At 35.5% G+C, this 22648-nt stretch overlaps 1 protein-coding gene across 1 annotated transcript; it reads right to left on the reverse strand.

The window, feature by feature from the left end:
• Positions 1 to 32: 32 nt before the first annotated feature.
• Positions 33 to 19162, reverse strand: LOC136036963 (endoglucanase A-like). Its single transcript, XM_065719359.1, has 6 exons — positions 18924 to 19162; positions 16585 to 16866; positions 13130 to 13307; positions 8575 to 8740; positions 5804 to 6108; positions 33 to 301 (listed from the first exon to the last, which is right to left on the reverse strand). Exons 1-6 carry the CDS (start codon positions 19126 to 19128, stop codon positions 94 to 96), a joined length of 1344 nt encoding a protein of 447 aa, XP_065575431.1. The 5' UTR covers positions 19129 to 19162; the 3' UTR covers positions 33 to 93.
• Positions 19163 to 22648: the final 3486 nt, after the last annotated feature.

Consider the following 22648-nt stretch of genomic DNA (forward strand, 5'->3'; position numbering starts at 1 on the left):
TTGAAACCAAAACCAATTCTATTTCAAAACAGTTTTCAGTTGGTAAACATTTAATTTTAACATAAAAGCGGTAAAGTTGACAAGGAACTTAAATTAAATCCTTTTCAACGCAGCTAGACACGCAGTAAAAGCTGCATTATAGTCAATAGTGACTTCGTTTGTTACATAATCTTGGCGACTATCATTCCATACATCTTGGTCATTTGGTCCTCCAACAAGGGCACCTGTTAGTACTTGAGGATTTGGGTTTGGACTGTTATAATCGTTCCAATCACAAGGTGCAGGATAATCAGGGCATGATCTAAAAAAAATTAAATCAGTTAATTTGTTGATGCTTTATGTTAGATTTAATACTTTTTTATGTTCCATTCGCTTCTCCGACTTTAGTTCAAAATTATCTTTATTCTATAATTAACTCTATGTCTCCTTTTGTCAAGAAGTCATATTTATAAATATATATATATATATATATATATATATATATATATATATATATATATATATATATATATATATATATATATATATATATATATATATATACAAGGGAACTATATGGGAAACAGTAAAAATCTAATCTTCAAATTGTGGTGGAGAAGGAGCATACGCACCTGTGTTTTCCTCAGATGGATTTATGCTGCAGTGAGTTTTTAGTGATGATAGTAGTAGAAGTAGATAAAGCTAGAAGTAGCTTTGGCTCATCAAACAGTTCGTGGTAACGAACTGTAGTAAGGAGCGACCCGGCTCAATAGTAAACGAAACTCTAAAAAACGGAACTTCGATGCGAAAAGATATATAAAAAAATCGAATTTTTATGTTTATTTTAAATATATAAGTTTCATCAAATTTAGTCTTTGCCATCGAAAGTTACGAGCCTGAGAAATTTGCCTTATTTTGGAAAACAGGGGGAAACACCCCCTAAAAGTCATAGGATCTTAACGAAAATCACACCATCGCATTCAGCGTATCAGAGAACTCTATAGCAAAAATTTCAAGGTCCAATCTACAAAAATGTGGAATTTCGTATTTTTTGCCAGAAGACAGATCACGGGTGCGTGTTTATTTGTTTGTTTGTTTGTTTTTTTTCCCAGGGGTCATCGTATCGACCAAGTGGTCCTAGAGTGTTGCAAGAGGGCTCATTTTAACGGAAATGAAAAGTTTTAGTGCCCTTTTTAAGTGACCAAAAAAATTGGAGGGCACCTAGCCCCCCTCCCACGCTCATTTTTTCCCAAAGTCAACGGATCAAAATTTTGAGATAGTAATTTTGTTCCGCATAGTCGAAAACCATAATAACTATGTCTTTGGGGATGACTTACTCCCCCACAGTCCCTGGGGGAGGGGCTGCAAGTAACAAACTTTGACCAATGTTTACATACAGTAATGGTTATTGGAAAGTGTACCGACGTTTTTAGGGGGATTTTTTGGTTTGGGCTTGGGGTTGAGGGGAGGGAGTATGTCGGAGGATATTTCCTTGGAGGAATATTTCATGGGGGAAGAGAAATTCAATGAAAAGGGCGCAGGATTTTCTAGCATTACTATTAAAAAAAAAACAATGAAAATATAAGCATGAAAAAGTTTTTTCAATTGAAAGTAAAAGGAGTAGTATTAAAACTTAAAACGAACAGAGATTATTACGCATGTGAGGGGTTCTAAAAATACTTTAGCATAAAGAGCGAGGTATTTAGGAGGAGATAAATACTTCGCTCTTTATGCTAAAGTATTTTTAGTAATTTCAACTATTTATTCTACGGCCTTTCCGATTCAGGGGTCATTCTTAAAGAATTGGGACAAAACTTAAGATTTAGTGTGAAGAGCGAGGTATTAACGAGGGGACAAACCCCCTTAAATATGTAATCAAAAATATAAGAATATAAAAGTTTGTTACGTAAGTTAATTCTTAAGTTACGTATATTTTTTACTAATAAAAACGTTCGTTAAAAATTAAAAGTTCTAGTTGCCTTTTTAAGTAACCAAGAAGTTGGAGGGCAACTAGGCCTCATTCCCCACCCCTTATTTCTCAAAATCGTCTGACCAAAACTAAGAGAAAGCCATTTATCCAAAAAAAGAATTATTATGCAAATTTCATTTTAATAATTTATGTACGGAGAGCCAAAATCAAACATGCATTAATTCAAAAACGTTCAGAAATTAAATAAAAAAACTAGTTTTTTTAACTGAAAGTAAGGAGCGACATTAAAACTTCAAACGAACAGAAATTACTCCGTATATGAAATGGGTTGTCCCCTCCACAATCCCTCGCTCTTTACGCTAAAGTTTGACTCTTTGCCACAATTCTACTTTTTAAAACAATTAAAAACTTTAGCGTAAAGAGCGAGGGATTGCGGAGAGGAAAACCCATTTCATATACGGAGTAATTTCTGTTCGTTTTAAGTTTTAATGTCGCTCCTTACTTTCAGTTAAAAAAAACTAGTTTTTTTATTTAATAATTTGAAAGAAACTACCCCTAGTAATATACTATTTTGAAGAACAAGCAAAAGAAAAGTAGAATATATACTACACAAGTTTTAAAACTTCTCAAAAACCTGTGTACTATTTTTCTTTATATTATAATTGTATTCTAATGGATATAACATAAAAATATGACTTTGCATCATTCTTCTCCATTCATCTAGATATTTCTACTTTATCAATTCTACGTCAAGTATAATCACCAAATCTGGATACCCACTGTATTCTGGTGCCTGTAAAAAGCTTTTAGAACCCCTTCAAAACATCAAAAAATGGAACAATAATGGTGGGTTGTTCTGTCACTCCAATTCTAACTTCAGTCTCTTAGCGAACAGTTTGATGTAGCATCGATGGTTTTTTGTGACTATGTTTGCGACTTGTTTGTGACTTTGTCACCACAAGAACTTTGCCTCCGACTCAGAGTACCTGGCTTGGCCTTTTCTTTAATTGACCATGCCTTGATGACTACTTGATTTTAATTCAAAAATCAACTACCCAGTTTTTTTTTACAGTCTTCTACCCTTCATCTAATAGAAGCGAAGGTGCACCATTCAATACAATTATCTTAGTCTTCAAGCGTCTAGGAACTGAGGAACGACTTCACGCGGCGCTGCACTTCTGTTTGTAATGATCTTCCAGTGGAAGTTTGCACCTGAAAACATCTTTGTTGAATCCTTCAAAAACAAGAGCTAAGAGCTCATATGGTACTTGTGACGAGGCGAGAAGAGCTAAAAGCCAAGAGATCATATGGTATGAGCTCTAACAAAATTCTATGAATCAATAGATTGATTTAAAAAGGAAAATAAGAGGCTTAATGCCGGTCAGGATTTAAAATAAGAGCTCTGAGTCACGATGTCCTTCTAAATATCAAAATTCATTAAGATCCAATCACCCATTCGTAAGTTATAAATACCTAATTTTTTCTAATTTTTCCTCTCCCTTTAGCCCCCCAGATGGTCGAATCTGGGAAAACGACTTTTTCAAGTCAAATTGTGCAGCTCCCTGACACGCCTATCAATTTTCATCGTCTTAGCACGTCCAGAAGCACCAAACTCGCCAAATTATTGAGCCCCTCCGCCCAACTCCCCCCAAGAGAGCGAATCCAGTACGATTCTGTCAATCACGTATCAAGGACATTTGTTTATTCTATCCACCAAGCTTTATCCTGATTCCTACACTCCATGTGTTTTTCCAAGATTTCCCCCTGCAACTCCCCCCAATGTCAAACGATCTGGTTGGGATTTGAAATAAGAGCTCTGAGACATGAATTCTTTCTAAAAATCAAATTTCATTAAGATCCGATCATCTATTCGTAAGATAAAAATACCCCAATTTTCACGTTTTCCAAGAATTCCGGTTTCCCCCTCCAACTCCCCCAACGTACAGGATCTGGTCGGAATTTAAACAAGAACTTCAAAGCACAAAATCCTTCTAAATATCAAATTTCATTAAGATCTGGTCACCCTTCGTAAGTTACAAATACCTCAATTTTCAAAATTACCCCCCCCCCCCTCCAATTCCACCAAAGAGAGCAGATCCGGTCCGGTTATGTCAGTCACGTATCTTAGACAGGTTTTTATTCTTCCCATCCAGTTTCATCCTGATCTTACCGCTTTAAGTATTTTCTAAGATTTCCGGTCCCCCCAACTGCCCCCCCCCCCAATTACGCTTGATCCGGTTGAGATTTAAAATAAGAGATCTGAGTTACGAGGTCCTTCTAAATATGAAGTTTCATGAAGATCCGATCACTCCTTCGTAAGTTAAAAATACGTCATTTTTTCTTATTTTTCGGAATTAATCCCCCCCCCCCCCCAATAGATCGGATCCGTTCCAATTATGTAAATCACGTATGTAATACTTCTGCTTATTTTTCCCACCAAGTTTCATCCCGACCCCTCCAATCTAAGCGTTTTCCATGATTTTAGGTTCCCCCACCCCAAACTTCCCCGAACGTCACCATATCCAGTCAGGATTTAAAATAAGAGCTTTGAGACACACACGATATCCTTCTAAATATCGAATTTCATTGAGATCCGGTAACCCGTTCGTAAGTTAAAAATACCTCATTTTTTCTAATTTTTCAGAATTAACCCCTCCCCCAACTACCCCAAAGAGAGCGGATCCGTTCCGGTTATGTCAATCATGTATCTAGGACTCGTGATTATTTTTCCACCAAAGTTTCATCCCGATCCCTCCATCCTAAGTGTTTTTCAAGTTTTAGGTTTCCCCCTCCCAAGTCCCCCCCAATGTCACCAGATCTGGTCGGGTTTAAAATAAGAGCTCTGAACCACGATATCCTTCTAAATATCAAATTTCATTGAGATCCGATCACCTGTTCGTAAGTTAAAAATACCTCATTTTTTCTAATTTTTCAGAAATAACCCCCCCCCCCAACTATCCCAAAGAGAGCGGATCCATTCCGTTTATGTCAATCATGTATCTAGCACTTGTGTTTGTTTTTCCCACCAAGTTTCATCCCGATCCCTCCACTCTAAGTGTTTTCCAAGTTTTAGGTTTCCCCCTCCCAACTCCCCCCCCCCCCCAATGTCACCAGATCCGGTCGGGGTTTAAAATAAGAGCTCTAAGACACGATATCCTTCTAAAAATCAAATTTCATTGAGATCCGATCACCCGTTCGTAAGTTAAAAATACCTCATTTTTTTTAATTTTTCAGAATTACCCCCCCCCCCCAACTACCCCAAAGAGAGCGGATCCGTTCTGATTATGTCAATCATGTATCTGGGACTTGTGCTTGTGTTTCCCATCAAGTTTCATCCCTATCCCTCCACTCTAAGTGTTTTCCAAGATTTTAGGTTCCCCCCTCCAACTCCCCCCAATGTCATCAGATTCGGTCGGGATTTAAAATAAGAGCTCTGAGACACAATATCATTCCAAATATCAAATTTCATTAAGATCCCATCACCCATTCATAAGTTAAAAATACTTCATTTTTTCTATTTTTTCCGAATTAACCGGCCCCCCACTCCCCCCCCCCAGATGGTCAAATTGGGAAAACGACTATTTCTAATTTAAGCTGGTTCCGTCCCTGATACGCCTGCCAAATTTCATCGTCCTAGCTTACCTGGAAGTGCCTAAAGTAGCAAAACCGGGACCGACAGACAGACAGACCGACAGACAGACAGACCGACAGACAGACCGACAGAATTGGCGATTGCTATATGTCACTTGGTTAATACCAAGTGCCATAAAAAGGTACGTCAAAGATATATAGCCTCGAATTCCAACGAGGCTATCAGAATTTCAGATGCTAGGAAATATCTACCGCCGTGAAATTGGGCATAAGAAAAGTATTATTAAAATAATGAAAACTTACGAAGGCCTATGATGTGGACGCTGTGGAGGATTTGTGCCGTAACCGCAGACAAAGCTGTGACCAACATCACCAAGCATGTAATGAACTTGCGTTTTTGCAAAGTTTTGGCATTCTGTTGTAGAAATTCCTAGATCAGCAGCTTGCAAGCAAATCCAGGAAGCCCCAGCGGCATGGCGTAGTACTCCCCAGGTATCAAGGAAGATCAATCCCTTCGGAGTATAGCGGGCTTGGTAAAGAAGATAATTGACGTAGTTTTGAACATCGGCTCTGTACTGACCATCACCCGTCAGTTTAGCCATCAGCAACTGAGAAAGAAAGTTTATTAATTATTTCAGATGTTTACATTCAACGTGACTTCATTCAACTTGCACGCGAAAACCTACGCTATATTTTTGGATTGATTAATCAGTTACTGGTGATTGATAAAATTAAAAACAAAATACAAATAAATTTAAAAGTTGCCAACTGCACAGAACCAGCAGTTTCGTACCACACATTTTGATGCTGAGAGGGGGTCAGCTTAATTGGGAGGTGGAGGAACTTAATTATAGAAATGGTTATTCATAGCTACTGAATAACCAACAAGTGTGCATTACTATGTAATCTTCTATAGTTTCAGACGAGGATTCAAACCAGGCAAGTATATAGGGAAAAATAATGAGATAAATAAAAATTGTAAATAATATCATTTTTACCTATGTTTAGCTTAAATCATCTATCTGCAATAGCTGTTTAAAGCCTAGGCTATATAAAATATGTTTGGATAATAGACATTATCTTAATGTTGGCCTCCCCAAATCAAAACACTTTATTCGTTAACGATTGATTTGGGCTCAATGTACTGTAAATTATATTTACTCGGGCTCTACTGGTTGTAATGTCAAAAAAATTACCATATATCTTTTATTTTATTAGTCCTTGAATTAAATTCAACATTTGTCAACACCTTCTACTCAACCTCGTACGTTCAACCTACAGATTTTGGAAGGCTTGTATGCATTAGGGTGCAAGTGAAAAGCGGAAAATGCAATGAAAACAAAATAAGAGTATTAGCAACAAAAAAACTGGGAAAATTTAGTAAGGAGCATTCGTGAATTAAAACTAATGCCTCTTTACATTTTTTTAGCCACAGGATGCATGCACATCATTCGATAAAAACTTCGACTTGAGATATTGTTTCATTTCTAACACTTCTGGCTGCCCTTACTGAATTTTTGACAGAATCTAAGACCGAATCCTATACCACAAGGGTATTTAACTTCTATGGTTAGTTACACTCTATCTGGGCTAGGACCAGTCTGATTACAGCCTTATAGCTTAATTTCTTCCGTACCTTCTCTTTACAGTGAGTTTTCCAGCATAATTGGTAGTCTCTTACGATCCCAAGATATTTTTTAAGGAAAATTGGGTGGTTACATACATTAAGGGCGAAGGGAATTTCTTATCTCGTCATTTTTTTAACTGCTACTTTGTCAAATTCTGGGGACAAGCGTAGTTAATATAGAAATTATTATATTAACCTTTTATTGTAAATTCAGGCATATGGCGCTCCAGATTAGTGTCAGCCAATATTTGTCAGATTTCGACCGAATCTGTGACGGAATCCTATAAAACAGAGGTTATCAGCTTTTTGGTGCCTCTAAATCCCCTGATGAATTACTTAACAGGATCCCGTATTTCTTGACTTGACTTTCAAACGAATTTTTACTATTCTAAGTAGAGAAGTCAATTATGACTCCAAAAAAAGATTCCAAAGACCGAAAACTGGTGCTCATAGGTTAAGTCTCAATTCACTACATTTAGTCCGGTGCATGAAGGTTGTAAATATATTCCTGGTTATGATCGATTGGTGTAGTAGTAAGCTGGTTCCAGCAACAAAACCGGTAAACGGTGGAGCCAATTCACAAAAATGTTCGAGGAGGGGAACAATTTTTATTTCTTTTAAACTAAGAAGGACTAAGTTTTTCAATATTTTCCAGATACATTCTAAACTAAATAATTCTTCAACGAAAATACAAAAAAAGACTCTTTTCGAAATATAGAAGGGGGATCTAAGGGGATTCTCCCCCCCCCCCACTTCGTGCTTTTGCCCAAAAATCCAATTGGCCTTACTAAAGCTACGAAATTACTGGTAACAGCTAAAGCAACAGTTTTTATTTAGATTAAGTACTATTTCACGTTGACTAAGTAAGCTTATCACACAAGTTAAGGTTCGTAAGAATTTAAACTTGATTCTGTCAACTGAAACATTTTTAAGTAAACAAAATTCTCTATCATTTTACAAACTGCGTGTCAACTAGCTTACGTTACAGCATAGCAATATGTTTTAGTGTTCTATAACGGAGTTACTTAATAATTCTATAGTGAATTGTATTTATTGAGATTGAAGAATGCCAAAAAAAAATCATGTTAGATAAATGAAGAAAAAAATGTAGCTGTAGAAAAAGTTTTGAGTAAGAAAAAAACATCTTCTAACTAGTTGCATTAAAGTGTTAACAAATTATTTACAGCTTTCTGTGCTTGTTTGAGTTTTTGCACTATAAAACAGGAAGGTTTTTGAAAAATACAGCAATATATGAAAATTTTAGTTTCCTATCAGCCAGTGGGTAATTTTCGAAATTAAAATAAAAATCAAAGTTTTAGCCACCTCAATTAAAAATTTTTCAACAAAACATGACACACCAAATTGCAACTGAAATACATGAAAGGGAACACAAAACGCAATAACTTTCGTTATGTGCGAACACTCATCCATGCGAACCCAGCATTACCTGAACACCTGCTTTCTTATCATCCCAAGAAAATTGAGAAGGAGTTCCTGACATAGAAAATTCATTGTAAAAGCCTTTGGCAGCATCCAAATAAGAAGCCTCTTCGGTAGCACGATAGAGCCAAATAGCAGCCCAGGTCAATTCGTCACCATAACCACTCCAGGAACTACAAAAAAGAACTTCTCATACATCACATTCATTATATTGTTTCTTTTTTTGGAGGGGGATAGATCCGCTTGTTCACTAAGAATAGAAAACAAAACTTTGACAAAAAGCAAAAAATTCGAATTATTTTGCATTTAAATTTGCCAGTCTATTTTCACAAATCTACTTTGAGAACTTGGTGGGAATACGACTAAGTGAATATGGTGACTCAAAACATAACTTACAAATGACAAATAAAATATACCAGTAAAATATGAAATATGATGAAAAATCTGAATGCAAAATATTCTTCATTCATTGCTATTGTCAGATATAAGATATCCTATTTCAGCACAATAATTATTCTAATTATTAAGTTGCTTATTCGAACCACTAAGAATGCCTTTGCGCCTGCCTTTATGACTGTCAGCCCCCAGTGGGAACAATCAGTTATTGAAACAACAGAAGAAGAGAGACATCCCTTTAAAAATATTGCGACTCAAAACTGTTTGGTCCATTTCATTGGTTTGTTATTTTACACAGAAGAGCATTTTACCACTAATTTATAAAAATACAATCTCCCATTTTTCTGTGTAAGGATGTTGAGAGATTACCCTCCGTAAAAGACTAATGCCACGCTACGCGCCCTTTCATCCCAATAATAACATTTAACTTGAACCTCACAGTAAACGTTATATGCTTGATTTGCTTAGCTACTAAAATTAAACATACTTCAGTAAGATCATTTTCTTTTTTTAAATTCATCAGAGAACTTTCCGACACCAAAATAGCGCCCTTTAAGGGTTGGACACACGTCACTTTTTTCGGCACCGATTTCCAAGTCGGCACATAATTACAAATAAAACGGCAGCGATTCGAGCTTGAAACATTTTCTAGTTTTCGGAGCCAAATTTACAAAAACACCACTGAGTTTCGTCGTGATGATCAAATAAAGCCTGAAATCCCTCGAAAATGACATCGCAGGAAAACTGACATCCTTTTTGAGGGGTTTTATCACTTTTTGAAAATTCTTACAAATTTATTTTCCAAATAACATTTTACTATTAAGACTAAGGACAATAATAATTATGCTGAGCTGTTTCAATCCTCAATTGTTTCCTTCTCTTCAGCAGAAAAATCAAAAGAACTAAAATGAAATCAATCATGCAACTATTAACAAACTACAGTTGACTATTAGTGTCCCTGAAGTTTAGTTTTGATAATCTCGCACAAAGGGCACTGTTTTTGTACCGCTATCGTTTACCCGATGAGGCACTGAAATCGGTGCAAAGAAATAGTTACGTTTAACATCTCCAGCTTAAGTTGCTTTGGTGATTCTGGAGTGGAATAATAAGGTATCCTTAAGTTACAAACATTGAACTTTTGCAAGATTTACTAGTCTTGCCATTTTCTAACATTTAATCGCCCTGCCATTGCCAAATGTCATCGCATTGCCAAACCCGGTCATGCCATTTTCTAAAATTTAATCGCCATGCCAAATGTAGTCTTGCCATTTTCCAATGTTTAATCACCTTGCCATTGCCAAATGCCCTTGCCTTGCCAAACGTAGTCTTGCCATTTTCTAATATGGTCAAGCAACCCCTGGGTCATTAAAAGATGCGGCATCATAGACCCGAATGCTTCTATCAGAAAAAGCATAGAAGCTTATAATAATAGAATTGGTCGGCACCCATGGAGCGCTATTTTGATTCAATGAATGTTTTGCTTTTGCCTTTGTATGTTTTAATTGTTTTTAAGTAAGGTGAAGTGTTGTTTAGTTTTTTAGGTCATTTTCTTTTTCCTCTTTTCTTTTATTCACATTATACTCCGTTTTTCATGTGTATTATAACGGGTTATAAATAAATTCAATTCAATATTTAATCGCTTTACCATTGCCAAATTTCATCGCCTTGCCAAACGTATTCCAGCCATTTTCTAATATTTAATCAATTTACCATTGCCAAATGCCATCGCCTTGCCAAACGTAGTCTTGCCATTTTCTAATATTTAATCCCCTTGCCATTGCCAAATGCCATCACCTTGCCAAACGTAGTCTTGCAATTTTCTAATGTTTAATCACTTCACCATAGCCAAATACCATCGCCTTGCCAATCGTAGTCTTGCCATTTTCTAATATTTAATCCCCTTGCCATTGTCAAATGCCATCACCCTGCCAAACGTAGTCTTTCCAATTTCTAATAGATAATCGCCTTGCCATTGCCAAATGCCATCGCCTTGCCAAGCATAGTCTCGCCATTATATAATATTTAATCCCTAAAGTCATTTATTTTTAGTAAAGAGATTTTTAGAGGAACTTCTACAAAATTAACAAGTTTATTAGAAAAAGGTTTTTTAAAACGACATTCATAGCCTGGACTCTGTCTTACATTGAATCCAAAAGTCGGTCGGTAGTCTTCGAGTAGGCCGCGTCTTAAAACTGAGTTCAACTTTGTCGAACTTTCAGTTTCTAAATCAATTTGTGATAGACCACTTAGTGTCGAAAAAAGCAAACTATGAAAGGAAATGGTCAAAATCTTCCGTTTAACCTAATGCCCTATCAGATACTGATCCGTTTAAGAAAATCCCTATCAGACACTGATCATGTCAAATTCTTTAAGAATTACATGAAAAAAAACTAGTTTTTTTTAACTGAAAGTAAGGAGCGACATTAAAACTTAAAACGAACAGAAATTACTCCGTATATGAAATAGATTGTTCCCTCCGCAATCCCTCGCTCTTTACGCTAAAGCTTTTAATTGTTTTAAAAAGCAGAATTGTGGCAAAGAGTCAAACTTTAGCGTAAAGAGCGAGGGATTGCGGAGGGAACAATCTATTTCATATACGGAGTAATTTCTGTTCGTTTTAAGTTTTAATGTCGCTCCTTACTTTCAGTTAAAAAAACTAGTTTTTTTTTATGTAATTTCTGAACGTTTTTGAATTAATGCATGTTTGATTTTGACTCTACACACGTAAACTATTCAAATGAAATTTGCATATTAATTCCTTTTTTGGCTAAATGGCTTTCTCTTAGTTTTGATCATACGATTTTGAGAAATATGGGATGGGGAAGGAGGCCTAGTTGCCATGCAATTTTTCCGTTACATAAAAAGGCAACTATTAATTTAAATTTTAACGAATTTTTTTATTAGCAAAAAATATACGTAACTTTAGAATTAACTTACGTAACAAACTTTTATATTCTTTAATTATTATTATGTATATGAGGGGGTTTATACCCTCGTTAATACCTCGTTCTTTACACTAAATCGTAAGTTTTGTCCCAATTCTTTAAGAATGACCCCTGAATCAGAAAGGCCGTAGAATAAATAGTTGAAATTACTAAAATACTTTAGCATAAAGAGCGAGGTATTTATCTCCTCCTAAATACCTCGCTCTTTATGCTAAAGTATTTTTAGAACCCCTCATATGCGTAATAATCTCTGTTCGTTTTAAGTTTCAATGCTGCTTCTTCCTTTCATTTGAAAAAACGTTTTCATGTTTATTTTTCATTGTTTTCTTATAGTAATGCTAGAGAATACTGCGCCCTTTTCATTGAATTTTTCTTCCCCCATGACAGATTCCTCCAAGGAAAGATCCTCCAACATAGCCCCCTCTCCTCAGCCCCGCCCCCAAACAAAATAAAATCCCCCTGAAAACGTCTGTACACTTCCCAATAACCATTACTATATGTAAACACTGGTCAAAGTTTGTAACTTGCAGCCCCTCCCCCAGGGATTGTTGGGGAGTAAGTCATCTCCAAAGACATAGTTATTATGGTTTTCAACTATGCTGAACAAAATGGCTATCTCAAAATTTTGATCCGTTGACTTTGGGAAAAAAATGAGCGTGGGAGGGGGCCTAGATGCCCTCCAATTTTTTTGGTCACTTAAAAAGGGCACTAGAACTTTTCATTTTCGTTAGAATGATCCCTCTTGCGACATTCTAGGACCACTTGGTCGATACGATGACCCCTGGGGGAAAAAAAAAACAAAAAAAAACAAACAAACAAATAAACACGCACCCGTGATTTGTCTTCTGGCAAAAAATACAAAATTCCACATTAGGAGCTTGAAACTTCAACAGTAGGGTTCTCTGATACGCTGAATCTGATGGTGTCATTTTCGTTAAGATCCTACGACTTTTAGGGGGTGTTTCCCCCTATTTTCCTAAATAGGGCAAATTTTCTCAGGCTCGTAACTTTTGATGGGTAAGACTAAACTTGATGAAACTTATATATTTAAAATCAGCATTAAAATGCGATTCTTTTGATGTAGCTATTGATATCAAAATTCAATTTTTTAGAGTTTTGGTTACTATTGAGCCGGGTCGCTCCTTACTACAGTTCGTTACCACGAACTGTTTGAGAGGAAACAGAAAAACACGAGGAAAAAATGGAAATATCTATGCTCACTTGTAAAACTGTCCAGCATTTGAGATTGAATCGCTGTACTTTCCGCGATAGTTGCGAGCAAACTCGAACAACCGGCGAGCATGATCCAAACAAGTGTCTGCATAACCAGAGTCAGAGCTTCGGAAAGCCATCGATGCTGCTGCAAGAGCTGCTGCTGTCTCTCCAGCAAGGTCAGAGCCTATTCGTAGGGAATAAATCAATCAATCTATTATAATAAAATTCTTATAAAACAGTTAATAGAGGAATATTTGACATTCAAGAAGCTAGTTTGTAAGAAGTAAAGCAAAGGAGATAAAGGAGAACTAGAGGACTCGGGGAGAGAGAGAGAGAGAGAGGGAGAGAGAGAGAGAGAGAGAGAGAGAGAGAGAGAGAGAGAGAGAGAGAGAGAGAGAGAGAGAGAGATATGCTGGTTGAGATGTAAAGGAGAATTGGAAGATGGCAGGATAAGAGAAATATTGAGAAACCAGAAGGAAAGTTAACAAGCCTAATGAAATAATCAATTAAAATGTAAGAGCAAGAAGAATAAAAGAGAATCTTTTATCCACTGAGTGGTGGAATATTTTTAAGTTTCATTCGTTGCTTCTCAAATAATTATGCCTTTATTATAATAACTATGAGATCATTTATTATTAAATGTATATTTTTTTAGCCCATAAGCCTCATGTGCCCCTTGGCAGTTGTACTTCCATGTCCTTATAAGGACAATGTAAGTCAAATATTTGATGGACCCAGTTTTTTAGGCACCTGGTCGACAAACACCCCGGCTGGGGAAGGGTCAGCTATGTCAATCCCACTAAGACACAAAAGCTTTTGAGTTGTTTTAAAGCGTGAATCTTCTCTAAATATATACCTTATAGACACAATAAAAAAGGAAAATATGAAAAAGAGAGGAAGAATGTAAATTAGAGTAGACCTTTCGAGAACTTTATGCTTTGATTATAGACTAGGGGATTTATTTGAATTGAGCGTTTTTCAGATTTTGGAAAGCACAATTAACTGAAATCAAGCATCTGGATTGATGAGAAAAATTTGAGGATTGCCTTCGATGAATTATCATCTAGAGCAAAAATCAAAATTTTGGAAATAAATGATATATTTATTTTAAATATCTATGTCATAAATTTATCATGATTTTTGATGAAAGGTATATCTTCGTTTTCTTATTTTTTCATTTTTCTGCCATCTAAGAAATACCTAAAAATGTTTTATTACTTTACTATCTGTGGGCAATGCGGGTTATTTCCTTCAGTGGATTATTTCCTTTGGTGCATTATTTCCCTCAGGGTGTTTCAGAGCGGGTTATTTCCTTCAGGGTATTAAAAGGTCCTCGTTCGCACTTTGTAACTGAATGATACGGGTTGAAAATTAATGCATTTTCAAATGAAGTGATTACACTTTGTTTTGTAAATGGTGGTATCTGCCTTCTCTTTTTGTAAAAGTTAGAAGGACAAAGTGTAGCTAGGACTTGGCTCGTTTTTACACCAAGTCAGGATTCTGTCATTTGAACAGAGTCAGCATTTTGATTGTATATGTGCTAAATCAGGACTTGGTTTGTTTTAACACCGAGTCAGGACTTGGCCCTCAAATTTTCAAAATGTGGATCTCATAAACGAATTTTTGTAAGAAAAGACTGACATAATAAACGCTGATCACATTATCAAGGATTATTAATAAGCGTTAAGAAAGATCTATCAGTATCGGTTGCTCAATGGAATAAGTTTTGGGCTAACTTCTTATCAAATCATAACAAAAATCCCATGCGTGTCCAACAGAATTTTCAATTCAAATTTTAAATCTGGTGTAGCAGATTTAAAAAAAAAAACAATTGAAACAAACACGAATCAGCTAAAAATCTCAACTTTGATCACCTGTGAAAATTTGTATATGATATTGATTTTGCAAAGGTGATTGCAAAGGTTTATGATATTGATTTTGCAAAGGTGATTTTGCATATATGATTTTGCAAAGGTGTTCGAATTTTACAAGCTCAGTGCCAACAAGGGCAATACAAATTGCAAATGTCACATTGGGTAAAGGTATGATACAGTTAATAGCAGTGAAAACAGAACATAAAAGGAAGACTTATCTGATGAGACAACTCTTTTTACAGCAATGAACCATCATACCTACAAAATGAATTCGTTGACTTTTTTTAATGTCATACCAACATTTTATTTAAGTCATAATAAGATGGTAAAACCAGTAATTTGATCAAATATACGGTGTTTTTATCATAACCCAACTGATAACGAAATGCTAAATGTCTCGATATTTATAGCAACCTACACGAAGACAATCATTACAAACTCACCCGCTGAAATTTTCCTACCTCACTACGCACGAACTAAGATTTGTATTTTTCTTTAAGTTTTAGGTCAATAAGGCCAATAAATTATCCCGTTTTAGAATTTTTGGTACTTATCGGTTATTAAGTAACTTCTTTATACTCCCGATCATTTGGATGGCAAAGATCAGATGGGATAATAACCGGTTAGTTTGCTTTGACTAGTAATAGAAAAGAGTGTCTCGCCATGGATGTTCAATTTAATATAAATTTAACTATATATTTACACATTAGGGGGGGGGGTGTTAAAGCATAGCATATATTAAATACAGCAATGGTTAGTTTACGCATTTAATATATGCTAGGTTTTACCCCCAATCCCCCCTAATGTGCAAATATATAGCCCAGATTTGTTTCTAAACTATTATATATTCATCATATTTTATTTCATTAGCATTAATCGAACTTCACTTCCCGAGTGTCTATTACATAACCGATAAGCACCAAATTTTTTCCATTTATAACATCAGTGGATTATTATCAAAAATAAGATTGAAATTTGACCCTTACTAAAGAGACTTGGACTCCCCACACATTTTTGTTAGTTATTCTATAGAAATAAAAAAAAATAAAAGGAGTAAAAGTAAGACTTTGGGCATATTTCTTACCAAATCCTGCTAAGATTCGCATAAGATTGCTGCAAAATTTTCACTTCAATTCTGAACCTAGTTTGGCTGCTTATAAAAACACGAGTTACAGATTGAGCAAGCTGATTGCTACAATGAAAGCGAAAAACTGCAACTTTGACCAGTTGTAACATTTTTATAACATTTTGAAAAGGTGTTTGCTCTTCCCCATCTCAATACGATCATTGTACTGCAATTTACAAATGTCGTATTCGGTAAGAGCATTATTTGTTTCATGGTTTTGAAAACAGCACAAAAAAAGGATGACTTACCCGATGATAATACACTTTTTCACAGTGATGCACAAACGTACCTGTAAATAAATACTTACGTATTATTTTAATGTCATTCCTATACATTATTTAAGTCGTAGTAAAATGTTAAAACCAGTCATTTGATCAAATGCGTAGTATTTTGATCCAAGCCTGTAAATGTATGTTATGGCGTTATTTATAACAAGAAAATAAGCTTAAGCAAATAGTTACCAGGGGCACCCGTTGTAAGTTTCCAAGCTGGACGAGCTCCTTGGTTCCAATCTTCACATCTCCCCCAGTAAGAATGGTCTACATTACCGTCACCAACCTGTCCCCAAAGTTCATTATCAGATGTGTGGCATTTGATAAAGTAGTCAGTTCCCCATTTGACTGTCTTTCGCATATAATCCAATTGACCAGCAGAACTAAATTCTGCCTCGTTTTCTATTAAGCTCCAAGCCAGGATTGTATTGGTGAAAGCCATAGGAAAATTAAACTTGACATAATCACCAGCTAAAACATAATAAGGTCTCAAATAAAATATTTGGAGTAACAAGAAGAACGAAAAGAAAGAGGATTCGGGCCTGTTCTCTCTCCTCCAAAACATCAAGATTTTCATGATTTTACATGAAAATTTTCCTCATTAGCTTTGAACTATCACTAATCTATAAGAATAAAACTATAGCTTTATCGAAAAATCTGTCATACAGGCTTCTCTCCTGGATAAGATTAAAAGTGTTTTCCCTAATTCCTTTTTAAGTTTCTAAATTACCTTCGTTTGGTTGGGGAATTTCTTAGTGTAAATGCTCATTAACCTGGAGAACAAAGATAATCACAACCTTTATCGGAAAAAGAGAGACAGAGAGAAAGACAGAGACAGAGAAAGAGAGCGAGAGAGAGAAGGGGAGAGAAAGAGAGCGAGGGAGAGAGAGAGAGAGACTTTTATTATACATATCATTAATATACAAAAGAACCACATCAGCCACTTTAGAAAGTCAAAGACATGTTAGTAGTGGCTGATAAACATTCAATGCACAACAATACCGACTTCATTAACAAAAAAAAGAGACAAAAAGCGGGAAAAGAAAAAAAGGAAAATTAAGAAGAAGAGGGAGAGAGAGAAAAAACAAAATCCTACTTAAAAAACAAGACAATAAGTCATCCCATTTAAATTATTTTCTTAATCTCTTCCCAGCAGATGGTTCTTCAGTCTTCTCTTAAACTGCCTAACATTTTCTGATAACCCTATACTAGTTGGTAAAGAATTCCATACTACTGGTCCAGCAAACCTGGGACTAAAACTTGGCCTCTGAGAGCTGCGACACTCGTAGACCAAATCGTCCATATTTCTAGTCTCATAACTGTACAGACGTTCATCTAAAACAAGTGATTAAGGAACTTCATATTGCCAAACGTTACCCCTTTATAAAATTACGGCGTATTTACAGTATAAGGGGAAAAATATTTTTTAACGCCTTAATGAAAAAAGAAAAGCATCCTTAGTCTATTCACGGTCTTTAAATGTTAATTTTGTTTTGTGCAAAATGATTTTCCGTCTTGGGTGAGCAAAATGTTAAACAGTAACCTGTGTATGTTTCATGGCTTACATAAATTTGTAAAGCTTCTTTTCTATGGACCGCAATTTATATCAGCTTTGGAAGGAATGTTTTGCAAATTATTCTGTTATTTCAATAACGGTTTAAATCATTTCATTTCAAAAGTTTTCGTGCAAATTATCCAGGAGTGTGGAAATAACTTATGAAATTGAATGTACATTCAAAACGCAAGGTTTTTGGGGTCTAGACCTATACTGTCCATCACAGTGAAACTTCGATTTTCATATCTTAAATCTGAAAAACTAATATATTGAGATGATTTTTATACTCCTTATCAATAAGCTCAGATGAGCTTTGTTTTTTTTTTACCAAGCGGCATTTTGAAATATTGTTTCAGCTTTAGGCACTGCTCCGTTAACATTCGTCAGCAGGTCATTTTTATTCTAATGTTGGATCAGGTATTTTAATATCTCAAAAATTTAATAAACCACAAAAAGCAAAGAGATTTACTCGTCTCTTATATGAAATTAACTTACGAAAAAGAATTGTTTTTTTTTTTAGATTCTTAGCCATTTCCCTTGCCTGTTCTGTTGGGGTGGGGGAGGGAGTCTCAGTCACCGCCAAAAAATTTGGCCCACCCAACCTAATAGGTAAGTTCTGTTGGGAATTCCATGCTCGACCTAATTAGTCTTATCGGAAATATTATGAATAGTTTACATACAAAAAAAAAAAAATATTTACACTGATCACCAGAGGCTTGGGCACAATTCCACTTTGGGAGGAGTATAGATTATTTTAGAGTAGGGACAAGGTCTAGCTGTGTAATATGGAAATAGAAACTTTGAAACTTAGCAGGACTCCTTGTTTATTTTTAACATAACATGTACAGGTCTCCTCTTAGGGTTGGTTTCCTGAAGGATGTTTTTGACAGTTAAAACTTGTACTCGAAATTAAAAGCTGTCTTTGTGGTACTCTATCTGAAGGTCTCTGAGACAGATCAAAGGGAGAGCTTACCATCATGATAACCACCACTCAAATCTACACCAACGCTTGCACCATCATCAACAAAGCAGTTTCCTCTATAGGGAATTCGATTATCGGACGGAAGAACACCAGACCTCTGAGCCTCGTAGAAAAGGAGTGAAGCTGACAACGCTTCATCATAATTGTACTGCGCAAGCGCACCTGTGATGCAAAGCACCAGAGCAAATAGTTTCATTGTCACCCCGAGAGACAACTGAGACTAAAAGTGTTGAGTGTAAAATAAATAAGCCCTCTTATCAGTCGTTTGTTCCAAGTCCAGAATGAGGATGGACGTAAACCATATCTGTGAAAAATCAAATATTTAAGCAGCTTCTATTTTAAAACAGAGCAATTATTTTTCCTCTTATCGTTTATTCTATTTGCAAATGGATTGTCACAAAATTTGCTCCAAGGAATATCAAAACTTTACTGAAGAAGACAGTACCAAACTGCAAGCTAGATTTATCCTAACTTAGAATACTATATACCGAATTACTGAGTCCGAATCAGTATTGAAGAATGATATTAATAAAAATTATTTTTTATTTTGATACAAAAGCATAGCTAGATCAATATTTCTCAAAATATATACATAACAAGACCCAATGAACTCCATATTTAGTATGATTACCTATACTTCATTGATTATGTAAAAATAATTAAAATAAATAAATTGGCACTGATGTAGTGTATCTATGTTTGTGCAAAAAACGCAATTAAAAACTAGAAATTCAGAAAATTGTACTCGCCCGATTAAAAAGACATATTTGGAAATAAATTGTCATTGATATATTCTTAATATAATATAAAACAAATTAAGATAAGGATTATTGACTAAAGTGTGACGACTTTATCTGCTTTTGTGGTTAAATGACAAAATTAATATATTGAATATTTTCCTATCTTGTAATTTTTCTTAATTTAAACAAATTTAATATAAAAAAGAACAAACAAACAAAAGGACAAAATCAATGACGGCATGTTGAAGATAGTCTCAAAATACACTGTATTCTTAAGCTAAAGAATTGGCGACACCAGGACTTAAACCTTGTCCCGGAGGACAAAGGATGGTAAATACAGCGTGCCATCAACTCGGCTAGGGTGGCTCTATTACCATCCATGGCCTTAGGGTGGCACCCAATCAATGTTTTCTGTTTCAAAAATACAAGATTTATATAAGCTAATGCTTTATTACTTTCCCAAAACATAAAACACAATCTATTTTTTACTTCTAAAATTGCTGCATGTAAAAGTTAACGTTAATTTAATTTCGCTCAAAGTATGAAACCTATTAGTAGTTTCATCAAAATTTGAAGGCGGAAACGATTTTATGTGGTGCCTATCATCAACTGTTATAGAAACAACCATTATACGAATCGAGACTCCTAGCGTAATTCTGGTACAAATAAAGTACGACATCTAAATCTTTTTACTAAGAGGTTTTAAGGGGGGATGCAATTCGGAGGTACCTAGGGTCCGCTGTATGCCAAAAATAATAAATGAAGAAACCTTACATGATTCCGCTTCAACAAAGTTGTAGCATGACTGCGTTTCTGCAAAGACAAGAAAATGAATTGAGAGAGGGACGGTGAGTACTAGAGGAGCAATGCGCAATTTGAAAAAAAAATAATCAGGATCCTTCAAAGCAAGTGATGGCGTGCAGACACTTATGTGCTCCCTAAACATATCAACTAAAAATTCTTGAACGTATTGGCTGATGCCTATCTGTTCGCTAAAATTTTGGGGTTATGTGTGTTTTCCCTTTTTATGCTCCATATAGATCTGAAATTCTTGTGTGATTCTAACTCAAACAAAATGCAAAATGCAAGTGTTTCTGCTAAAAAGTTAGCAATAGATTTGGCATGGGAGAAGATAAGCAGCATTTGACCATTTTGACTCATAAAAGTCGAAAATTTATGCGTAATTCTGGTTCAAAAAGTGTACCCATTTTGAAAAAATTTGGATTGGAGGGATAGGGATTGAGGGACGGAAAAGAAACGATTCTTTCACAACCCCAGCAAACCAAAGTTTTTGAGTTCAAAAACTCACTTTCAAGCAACTAATTCTTAACTAATTTTGAGGAGAGTTATTATGTTATGAACTTTAAGGAGAGTTAATATTAGGTATGAACGTTAACAAATAAGTGGTCCTCTCCTCAAAATTTTCAAAAAGGTGTATCTAACGAACAAATTTTTTACAAGCAAGCTGATGCGTCATAACTTTCTTCAGGTCTTCAAGAAATGTTGACCAAAACGAAAGGAAGTCAAAAAAAAAAAAATTCCATACCACTTATTCGAAAATATTCTTTTTTTGTCGTCTGCCAACTTTCTCGCATTACCAATAAGAAAGGAGCAAAGAAAAACAACCAGTTTCCTTAGCAATGACTTACTTATTTAGATTCGGACCTTCCCACGCCTAAAAGGGGCATAAGTAGCAACGGTAAACCTCCAATTCAGCCAATCTTGTGCCAGGGACCAGAGCTCATTCAATGTAGCTTTAAGACGATTCACCTCTTTCTTCAGGGACTGACCTAGTGTAATGCACTGTCTCCCCTCTGTCAAACACCGGGTGGGGTCACACCATAGGTTATATTGTGTATGTGAGGCGTCCTACATTCATGCAGATAATATGACCCTAGTATCTCTATTTCTTCGTTATGTGGAAACTACGAAAGTTTAGGAGGCACTTATGATACCATTTTCTATCACGGTCAAAACACAGAGATTAAAACCACAAACCCGCAGAAACAGCTTACAAAAGTAAATGGGAGGACTTCCAAACCTATGGAAAGTGCTCGTTATTCAGAAGGATAGATTTTTTGTGTATTATCTTAAGATAATCATTTGGCAATAGAATCAGAGAATCCTAGCACATTGCAAGCATTTATAGCTTTCAACCCAACCTTAATCTGAAACTATCCTTGCTTGCTTTAATGGAGCTTTCCCCTCAAAAGCAGAAAAATAGATCGAAGCAAAGAAATTTTGGCAATAAGGCTTCAAATATAAACTAATGAACTCCACTTGAGATCACACACTCATAGCTATGGCAAAAGTACAAGCAAAACCTTCATATTTTTGGCCCCATGCAAGAAATATACTCAGCTTTTGGAATGGAATACCATTTTCATCAATCTGGCCAGAGGCCTAAAGCAGCCATGAAAACCACAAATGCTATTCATCATACCACTTCCTTGCAACCATCTAAAATCGGATGCATAAAAACACAAACAGGTTAACATTAAAGGGTTGTTCCCGCAACAGCATTAAAAAGGTAAATTTTTCATGAAAGCTGAAACGAAAATTAATACAAATGAAGAAATGAAATCGAAGAACAAACAGAAATTAAAATAAGATATCAAGTCACAATTAAAAGAACAGATATTACCACAAATGAATGTGCATTGTCGCTCTCTGTGAATCTGCCAAAAGGCTAGAGTCCATTTGGGTTTGCTAAAATATGACTTCGAAACATGCTAACTATTTTTTCGACATAACTATGTAGCATGCTGTTCTAATATCACGATAAAATTAAGCGCAGGCACTACTCACCAATGGTGGTTGGAGACAAAGTGTGTTCACTGAGTCAGAGATAGAGCATAAGTCGTCTTTACCAAAAGGATGAGAGATCATAAGAGTAAAGATCACAGATCAAAGGGCCACCCAACGACCAGCAGTCAAAAGAAGTAAAGTTGCTTACATATACAAATTTTACAGTGA

Source organism: Artemia franciscana, chromosome 16 (genome assembly GCF_032884065.1).
Source record: "Artemia franciscana chromosome 16, ASM3288406v1, whole genome shotgun sequence".
Lineage (NCBI taxonomy): Eukaryota > Metazoa > Arthropoda > Branchiopoda > Anostraca > Artemiidae > Artemia > Artemia franciscana.

Coding starts and splice junctions, on each gene's coding strand:
- LOC136036963 (XM_065719359.1), bottom strand. CDS start 19,128: ATGAAACTATTTGCTCTGGTGCTTTGCATCACAGGTGCGCTTGCGCAG. Junction 8,741..13,129: donor AATGCTGGACAGTTTTACAA/GTGAGCATAGAT, acceptor TCTTTTTTGTAG/TTCCTGGAGTGGTTATGGTG. Junction 302..5,803: donor CGTCCACATCATAGGCCTTC/GTAAGTTTTCAT, acceptor AATTTTTTTTAG/ATCATGCCCTGATTATCCTG.